Consider the following 9755-nt stretch of genomic DNA (forward strand, 5'->3'; position numbering starts at 1 on the left):
TCCCTTTGTTCTTGTGCAGTACCTGATGATGATGGATGCATGTACCTTAGAGGATGTAATCGAAGTATCACGAGTTTCTGAAACAAATTTACAAGGCTCAAAACTCTCAAAAGTTTTCATAAATATTGGAAACAAGGGTTCGTGGTCCTTTAGTAGCCAAACAAGTCAGCTTCAAACTCATTTGGATCGTCAATCATGTGACTTAAACCATGCACCATACATGAATAAATTAAGGTAGGAACAAACTTTCCATCAATATAATATAATCTCAATTTACAAAAGAAGTTATAAGCAATTTACTAAGACTGATCACTAAGTGGACCACTTTTACGTATGATGCTATATATTTATTACTACAAATTGAAATGAGATGATTCCATAAGCCATTGATAAGTAGACTACTGTAACTTTTCGAAAAGGTATAATGGGTCTAAATCTGCAAAGTTCACAATTAAAAGTATAAGTGTTTGCAAATCACCATGCATATAATTTCGATTACATATAATGGTAAAAAAAAAAAGAATAATGTCACGCACATTTTTTTATTACTTTCTATTTTTAGCTAATGTATTGCACGAATTTACCACACAACAGTAATTAGCAGTAAAAAGAATTAAAAAATGATTTAAATGAGTATTTCGGGGTTAAAAATATACAATTGTAGAAAAGAATAGTGCCACACGCATATTTTATAATATTAGTATCTATCTTTAGCCACGTATTGCACGAATTTACCACATAGTAATAATTAGTAGTAAAAAGAAATAGAAAATGATATAAATTGGTATTTCGGGGTTAGAAATACACAATTATAGAAAGAAATAGTGTGATACATATTTTTTTGATTGTTACTATCATCATTAGCCCGTGTATTACACGAATAGTTAGTAAAAAGAAATAGAAAATGATATAAATTGGTATTTCAGGATTAGAAATACACAATTATAGAAACGAATAGTGTGACACATATTTTTTTTGATTAATACTATCATCATTAGCCGGTGTATTACACGAAAATACACAATTATAGAAATGAATAGTGTGACACATATTTTTCTGCTTATTACTATCATCATTAGCCGGTGTATTACACGAATTTACCACATAAATAGTTAGTAAAAAGAAATAAAATATGATATAAATTGGTATTTCGGGCTTAGAAATATAGAATTGTAGAAGAAGATCTGCAAATCCGAAGATTGTTTCTAAAACTCTCTTCAACGACACAAGACAAGCAGCAAACAACACTCAACCACCCTCCTCTATCCTTTTTCACTTTCTCTCTCCTCGCCGTTACCACCGCAACAATATATATATCGTCGTCGTCGTCTTTGTTGCTGCGGTTGCTATTGTTTTTGCGGCGCCGCTTCCTTTGTTTTCTCTCTCCTCAGCGGTTCACCACAACAACAATGCCTGCGCAGAAACGTTCGCAGGAAAACTCCGACGAGGATCCTCCTCAAAACGACGCCGTATTACACGACGAAGATGAAGAAGACGAAGAAGATGCAGAGGTTGAAGATGGAGATGAAAATGAAGAAGAACAAGTAGAGCACGATGATGATGGTGATGATGATGATGGTGATGATGGTGATGGTGATGGTGATGATGATGATGAAGAAGATGAGGAGGAGGATGATAAACATGGCGGCGGTGTAGGTTAGTCATACACACTCCATAAATTTACGATTATCACTATATTTTTCTACTTACATTTGTGTTTCTGATTTAATTGAAGATTTTTTGCGACTTACGAGTAATTACGAGCAATAATGAGCTAACATTTTTGTTATTATGTGATCTTTTTGGTTGTTTTTAGTGTCCGATCGAAGTCCTTCGTATACCAGTGATATGAACGTCAACAACGAAGAGTAAGTTTTCTCTCTCCTCAACTCTTATTTTTTGCGGATGATTTTTCATGATGTTGTGTGTGGAATTAGAGAGGTTATTCATATGTATGTTTGGCATTTTTGGCATGTTTTTTTTTATTTGTAGTGCTATGGAAGCTTGCAAATCAAAGTTCGCAGGTGCTTGAATTTTTTTTTTTTTTTTTCTCTTTCGTGGTTTTTGCATTATTTGTTCATGCATTAATTACGCAAGTAGTTTGTTAAGACGTGCGTTTTGTTACACACTGCACTTATAATTATATGTATATGTTGGAAGTTTTTTTTCCACTGATCAATTTTTGTGTTCTGGAAATTTTCTATTAGTAATCAATTCAGCTCTATCTGTCTCAGCTAAGTTGCTTTTCCACTTCTGTTGTAATTTATGAAGAATTATTGAATTGTTATTCTTGGACTGTAAATTTGTTCTTAGCATCCAGTACATTATAGGATCAATTTTTAACATGGTGAGTTGTATGACTTGTGCTTCTTCCTCGAGTGTTCTAATGTTCTCATATAAGGATCGGAAGCATTTCCTTTCTTAAGTATTTTAGGGCCAATGGTTTTGCAATGTGTATAACTAATTTATAGTCCTTATTATCGTGCTTTATGGTGTAAAATTCTAAATTTCTTCATGCATTTTAATGCTATATATATTGCATTGTGTTTTCACAAGAGAACAAACCAACATGTTATGTTCTATCTCCATTCTTTTGCTATACTGTCCTTGATGTTGAATTTAGTTTGTGATTAGGAACCTCATTCTGATGTATTTGTACTGTAGGTGCACTTGTTTTAGTTTTAAAAATATAAGTTGCATGTTGTGGTAAAGCTATGGGTGTCTATTCTTATCAATCTCACTCTAAGGTTGTAATTTAAATAGTAGTGGACAAGAGGCAATGAGCTTGTTGGTCATTCATTTTTTATTATGCTTCTTGGACATGTTTGGTGATACTTAATGTGCAAGTATAACAGTAGTAATTGCATGGTAAGGTAGCTTTAATATAGGTTTGTTATTTGTAACTACCTCTTGGGTTTTCTTCCTTTTCTGGAAATTGGAATTTCTGATTATAATGTAGTTATGGATATGTAGTCCTTTGAGTGTATGTATTGAGTATTGACTAGTGCATGCATATTCCATAGAGACCTTTTGAACCAGAATCCAACTTTGTGACTGTTTTTCAACTGTACTGTTATGGATATATGCATGTTTCGACGGTTATTCAATTGGTCTATTTGTTACTGTCTGATCCTTTTTTACTTGTCCTAGCAGATTCATTTTAGTCAGACTATCGGATATTCGCAAGGAAGTACAATGTCCAATTTGTCTTGGTAAGATTCAGTCACCCTTTGCCAAGGAGTGCAACTAATTGATCACACTGTCACACTGATCACATTAACATTCTGAGACACAGTTCTGTATAAGTGAATGCTGTGCAAAATTTGAATTATGTGCTATATTATTCATAGTTTACTACAACGGTTTACTTAAAGGATTGTTGATCGTTCCTTTTCACCCTCTGAAGTTGTTAAGATGGGCTGAGAAATGAATATGTGCAAACCCTATCTAGTGTCAACCATCTCGCTTTTATTTCAGATATATAGTATGCGAACATTATCCCGCCACCTCAGATACTTCAGTTCGTCAGTGGAGAAGCAGCTAATTCTAGTGGCTCTCTTTAAATTGAAGATAGCAAACTGTTCAATGTGCCATAGATATACTGTCTTGGAGATTTTCTGTCAGCCTTGTTTTATTATCTGAGAATCAAAAGTTTGATGGCAAAAAGCTACAAGTTTTGTAAGTAGGGATAAGTACAGTGCTCAATGCATTTATATTATATTCTGTCATGCTCTACTGGTTTGTCAACGAGACATTGAGGACACATATTTGTCTTGATTCTTGGATAAAATTTGCATTATGACACATGTCGATGCACATGGGTTTTCTATGTGAGAGTTGGGACAATCTCAAAAGATAACAATCTATGAAAGACGGCTAAGTTTTTATTCAAGATTAGGCTACGCCTATATTGCCAATTGAGGCCCCACCAGTTTTTGTTTTATTTTAAACCATCTTCTACTAAGGTTGGTGTGAAGCGAGTATACATAGACAAGCTTAAGTTTAGATCTCAAAATTTGGTCTGTTGAATTATATATTTATAACCTGTAAAGCACTCTTATGTTTGTGTGTTGCTCTGTATTCTATAAACGGCTGAGAAATGGCCCGATACCTAGCTGATATGTAGAATATTAGGACGGTGGCAGTCTGATCTTAAATTTGAACTGGAGATGGTGCTTGTTCCACAAATTTGTCTGGGTTGATTGTGCATGAGTTACAACATAACTTGCCAGGCTTTTTAATAGTGGCAAAAAATGCTATTTGTTTATCATGCTCAATGACCTTAATGAACTATTAGCGGTTTGAGGAACTTGACAGAGCTTCTTGGACTGGGTTGGAACTACTTAATCCAGAATTGGTTATGCTGCATAAACTTGTGATCAACTTATTGTATGAGTGCGGCAAATTGTTAGTTGCAGATCATTGGGTGAATAAAGGTCTCAGAATGTAGGTATAATCAATTATGTATTATTTTGTGTGTCACAACTGGCAGAAGCATGAAGTGTTTGAATTTGCAAGATTGTGGTTTTTTTTTACTTTATCTTAAAAATGTAGATATGAAAACTATTGCATAACGTTTAATTTCAAGCAGCCACCTGCCCATCTGGCTCCCTGATTTTGTTTTTTTCCCTGCCCCTATGTTTTCCTGCCAGTCAATGTATTCATCAAACAAGACGAACTGACTTTTTTTCAATAGGATCCTTCTGAATGGCATTCAGGCCCCTAATATTTTTGTCTGTTCAACTGCTTAGATTGCCCAATAGCTTCCATAGAACTAACATGGTAACTTTTTCTCATCTCGCTCATCAATCTGATGTTGGTAGCTCAACTTCATGCAGCTGAGGTGGTTTTTATTACCAAGTTTTTTGCTATTCAGTTAAAGCTGCTCTTTGTTGGTCATTTGTACCTTGATATTCAATTTTCTCTTGTTGGCACCACAATACTTAAATTTCTCTGGTCTATGTTATAGGGATCATCCGGAAGACAAGAACAGTTATGGAATGCCTGCATCGCTTCTGCAGAGAATGCATTGACAAATCAATGCGGATGGGGTATATATTGAGATGCTAATACCTTTACTTTTTTATGAACATACACTGTTGCTTCTAAGATTTTCAGCCAATTAACTAAAAGATACATCATTCTTCGGCTTTGGACCGAAATGGACTATATGAAAATGGCTCATGAAATATTTGCACTTCATATATACTGTAAATTAGCAGAATAAGGTCTTTGCATTCTATACCGAGGGTCATGGTCTCTCCGTGTTTGTAGGGTTATGCTGTGCACACCCTATCCCTTTGGGGGAAGCCTCTTTGGAGTTATTGGTTAATGTATTTGCTGTTAGGATTTGAAAATCTTGTCAAATAGTTTAGGGCTTGCCCGTCCACGACCACATACTTAGTCTAGTCATCTTAATTTTGCAAACCAACGGCAAAAAAACTAGAATCTAAATTTATTAGTGCTATATGAAATTGCTCTTTCTTGTTATAAAAAGAATGAAAACCCTAAATTGCATTATAATTATTTTTATAATTTGTCACTGGATACTTGGCATGCCAGATGTAAAACCTTATATGCCTAAAAATGATAAGCAGGAACAACGAATGCCCTGCTTGCCGCAAGCACTGTGCTAGTCGGCGGTCTTTAAGAGATGATCCAAACTACGACGCATTGATTACTGCTATATATCCAGACATCGACCAATATGAGGAAGAGGTATGTATGCTTTCTGTAGCTGTATGTTTGAAATCCTTTGACTGCTACTGGATACCTTGTAATTCGTAACGTGCACTCTCTTCACCCAATGGTGATTGCTCCTTTGTCTTATTGCCAAATCTGATTATTATCTGATGACAGGAGCTCGCATTTCAGGAGGATGAGAAAGTTCGAAACAAGCAGGTAAAATATTATTCTTTCAGGGCAGCTTCTGTATACAACTATACGTGCATGATGGTATTCTTGCACAGTAAACTTACATTGTCAGCTCTGGCATCAATGCTTCTAGCGTTTGGGTTGAACATTTTATTGCCAGTGATGCTGCTAATTTTTTTACTAGAGTTCCATATATTTGTTGCATCAAACTGTTGACCCTATAAAATAATTGAACAGATTCAAGCTGCAATTGCCCAAACTTTTCGTCGACAAACAGAGGCACTTAGCAGAAAAAGGAGAAGATCACAGGGTAATTATCGAAGAAGAAGAAATTATCGGTCTGAAGATGATGATGATGCTAATGGTCATGATGGTGGCAAAGATTCATCTTCTGCGGATGAACGTGGCACGGAGCCTAAACCCAAAAGACCAAAGAGGTGGAGAGGTCAGCCTTCACCAGCAGCTGCTAGTGCAGAAGGAGGTGTTGAGGAAAATGATCAAGAGGTGCACAGGGAAGCTGGGGTTTTACCAGCAGCACTGGTTGGAAGCTCAGAGATTCTTGCTTGGGGAAAAGGTGGCATAAGGAGTAACACTAGATATGGCAGTGGTAGTGGTGGTAATGGCAAGCATTCCCGTAGCCGCCTTTCAAGGTTGAATGAGCATCTTCGGAATTTGGACAATAATGACAATGAGGTAATTGAGTTCATGTGGTACTATCACTATAGACGGCAGTCATTTATCTTTGTCAATCATTTTTTGTCAAATTGGACTTTGATAGTAAGACAAATCATCTTAATATATCTTGTGAGAGCAAGAGAACTGTAGGTCATGCTTTGAGAATCTCAATTTTGAAAATTTTACTTTAGATAATTGTAGTTGGTAGATCACTTTGTAATTTGTATCAATGTTTTTTCGTTTTTGTATAAATAATTTATTTAGAGTCCTTCGATAAGGGTGCTGAAATTACATTTTGTTGTTCCAGTTGGATATCCAGGTTTTGCTTGTTTCTCTAGATGAGCAGAAAGAACCTCTTCTGCAGCACTCGTCCTTGTGTGGCAGACCAGCCTTATCTGTGGGGCAATTATGCCAAGTATATCATCTGATCTAAATTTTAACTTCTATACCCCCCTGTCATATTGAGGGCATCTCTTTGTCTTTCCTGCCTTCCTTGTGCATGTTTATCAAGCATTACCATTTGTATATTCTTGCAGTTTATTTCTCTTCAGACCTCGTTGCCACCTGATCAAGTTGAAATTCTGGGAGCGAAAGGCATCTGCTCAAAGTTGAGCTCTTTGTCGACCATGCAAGTCCAGTCAGGTTCCAATGCATTTGAGACATGCAAAGATGAGTTGCAAGTTCTGGATTCTAAAGAAACTCTGGCTGGACTGAAAGCTGCAACCAATTTTACTCGGGGCCACTTGGTGAGGTTTTGCATTATCTAGGAACTATTCTGAACAGGAGAAAGTACAAAGTATACCTTTCTTAATTCTGTCTAAATTTTTTAATTCGTCACTTTGTTCAATGCTATTTTCAGATTTTGGCATATCGGCAAAAGTTGTCAATGTAAGAGGTTTACTGAGGAATAAAGCTGGCTGTCACACGGAGTTAAGTCAACACATCAATATTTGTAAAGGGAACAGAAGTATACACATAAAGTAAGGGTTTCATTGTTTCAAGTGTTTGTAGATTACAAAATTATGTTTTAGTTTGGAGTATGAGGAATTTCTAGGGTTGAAGGTGTCTATATATATGATTTATGTTGGAGTTTGAGGAGTTATGTGGTTTCAGAATCTTAGCTGACGCTTTGTAGTCGTTTAAGTCTCCAATTATGTGTCTCAAGTTATTTGAAAGGAGCTGCTGTTCACTGTTTTATAATAGATTTGGCAAATGCCATAGTTTTTTCCGAATTGTGTAAATTAATTTTGTTTTGTCCAGCAAAAGCTTGGATAGTACTATTGTCTAATGTTGAATTTACATGCCAAGCATGGTTTTAGTTAGTGCCCAAAAATGCCTATGAAATATTCTCTGTGAATTGTTGTGGAGCTATCTGACGAGACGAAAGTTAAGCCTGAGCAGTATTTGAAAAGGCAAAATATGGTACAAAATTTAAATTCATAGTCATACGCGTAGAATAACTTTCTCAACACTGATACTGAATGTTTTTGTTATCTTGTTATGGCTATCGCATTCGCATATTAATGAGTTGCAATCTTGGATAAAAAGCATCTAATAACTTGTTATGGCTATTGCATTCGCACCTAATAATAGTGGTATTATTTTACAACTAATTTAAACGTGTGTGTGATGTGATCAAGTGCATTTTTTTCATAGTATTCCGCCACATGTTACCTGAACTCTTGATATTTCTTCAAGCACCCATGTGTCTTCAACACTCAATCATGGGGATTAGATACATCAACACTTCTGCAAATATGAATTATAATTCTTTAAAATACATGAATGAAGTATATGAAAAAACAAAAGAATTCTTCATTGATACTGAAATTTTGGATACGAACTCTAATATAATTATCCATTTATTCAATCTTCACAAATGTTTAAAATGTACTTGATAATCTTATAATACAATATTAATTTCTTGAACAGGATCCTCTGTAGGGATGGTAAAAACCGACTCAATCCGACAATTCGACCCGAAATAAACGGGTTTTGGTTGAGATTTTTGATCTGTCTAAGTAAATAGGTCGATCTGAACCTAACCTTAAAACTAATCAGGTTAGGCCTGGGTTGGAAATTTCAACGTGAAAGCAACTCGCCTAACCCATTTAATGTTTTTATCATTTGCTCTGTTTTAAAATTTGGGCAAAGCCAACTTTGACTTTGTAGTCCTTAGTAGCAGCGAGCTTAGAAGCCACAAGGCTCCTCAAAAACCCAACTTTCTTCATTCTCTCTCTTTCACGCGACTTTCAACTCATTCTCCAGTCTTCACTCTTCGTCTCTCTTAAATCTCACTCTCTGTCCCACACCTCGTCAACCCTCACAGGAACCCTAATTTGCAACGCAAGCCTCGTTGGCGTCGCCGTCGAAATAGCACGCGGGCACTGTTCCATCGGTGAGAATCGCCGCTTATAAAGTATGAGGGCCCCTCTGGGCTTGCTCTTGTCTAATTCTTGTCGTCTAAAATGAAACGACACATTGATTTTGAGTGCTTGTTGCTCTTCCTTTAGGTCTTGATTGTATTTTTGTGTTCTATGATAGTTGAATTTTCTCTTTCCCTTTAAAATTAGAGCTGACAAACTCATGACGTGAACCAGATACAAAAAATGGTGTTAGTGTTTAGGATTTCCGACTCGTTTGATTAAATAGGTGATTAAGACACCACATGTGTTATAATACAGTTAGTGTTGAAGTTTCCCTAGCGCATCTATTCCCTCTTCGAGCCAACCGTTCACTTCCTTTAACGAGCGAGTCAACTTCGTTGACCACTTACTACGTTCTTTCAGAACCTTAGATTCCCTGAAAGCAAAGGTGTGGAATAGCGCTAGCTAACAAGTAAACGAGTCAATGTTGCGTAAGTGAACGGAATGCTTATCAAAAATAGATTTGGGATCACTTTCATCTTTTTATCCAAGGACAGAGCTAGTAGTTGGATGGGATTCGTGTGTGGTAGTAGAAGATGGAGCAAAGAAGACTTCCCCTGATAGTACTATCAGACGGGAGCTTGCGGTTGTGTGTAGACTACCGAGCTCTCAACAAGGTGACCACAGGTAAAGTGAAGGGAGAGGGCTGAAAGACTCAATTCTCTATTTGAATATGTTATAGATAGAACAACAAAAGACGTATTGGACAAGGAAAAAAGTGATTTAGTATTGAGATCCCAACATGTTTAGTTAAATGAGTCAATATGACATAATACATCT

At 36.2% G+C, this 9755-nt stretch overlaps 1 protein-coding gene across 1 annotated transcript; it reads left to right on the forward strand.

The window, feature by feature from the left end:
- Positions 1–1157: 1157 nt before the first annotated feature.
- LOC104900645 (putative E3 ubiquitin-protein ligase RING1a) lies at positions 1158–7906 on the forward strand. The gene is made up of 10 exons (XM_010688122.4): positions 1158–1656; positions 1817–1868; positions 3154–3212; positions 4970–5051; positions 5598–5718; positions 5860–5901; positions 6112–6567; positions 6857–6964; positions 7086–7295; positions 7409–7906. Exons 1-10 carry the CDS (start codon positions 1410–1412, stop codon positions 7439–7441), a joined length of 1410 nt encoding a protein of 469 aa, XP_010686424.2. The 5' UTR covers positions 1158–1409; the 3' UTR covers positions 7442–7906.
- The last annotated feature ends 1849 nt before the right edge of the window (positions 7907–9755 follow it).

Source organism: Beta vulgaris, chromosome 8 (assembly GCF_026745355.1).
Source record: "Beta vulgaris subsp. vulgaris cultivar EL10 chromosome 8, EL10.2, whole genome shotgun sequence".
Taxonomy (NCBI): Eukaryota; Viridiplantae; Streptophyta; class Magnoliopsida; order Caryophyllales; family Amaranthaceae; genus Beta; species Beta vulgaris.

Bases quoted from the DNA above. Each gene is read 5' to 3' on its own strand.
- LOC104900645 (XM_010688122.4), top strand. From the start codon at position 1,410: ATGCCTGCGCAGAAACGTTCGCAGGAAAACTCCGACGAGGATCCTCCT. The intron at 1,657-1,816 runs GTTAGTCATACA...GGTTGTTTTTAG, and splicing joins TAAACATGGCGGCGGTGTAG to TGTCCGATCGAAGTCCTTCG. The intron at 3,213-4,969 runs GTAAGATTCAGT...TCTATGTTATAG, and splicing joins ACAATGTCCAATTTGTCTTG to GGATCATCCGGAAGACAAGA.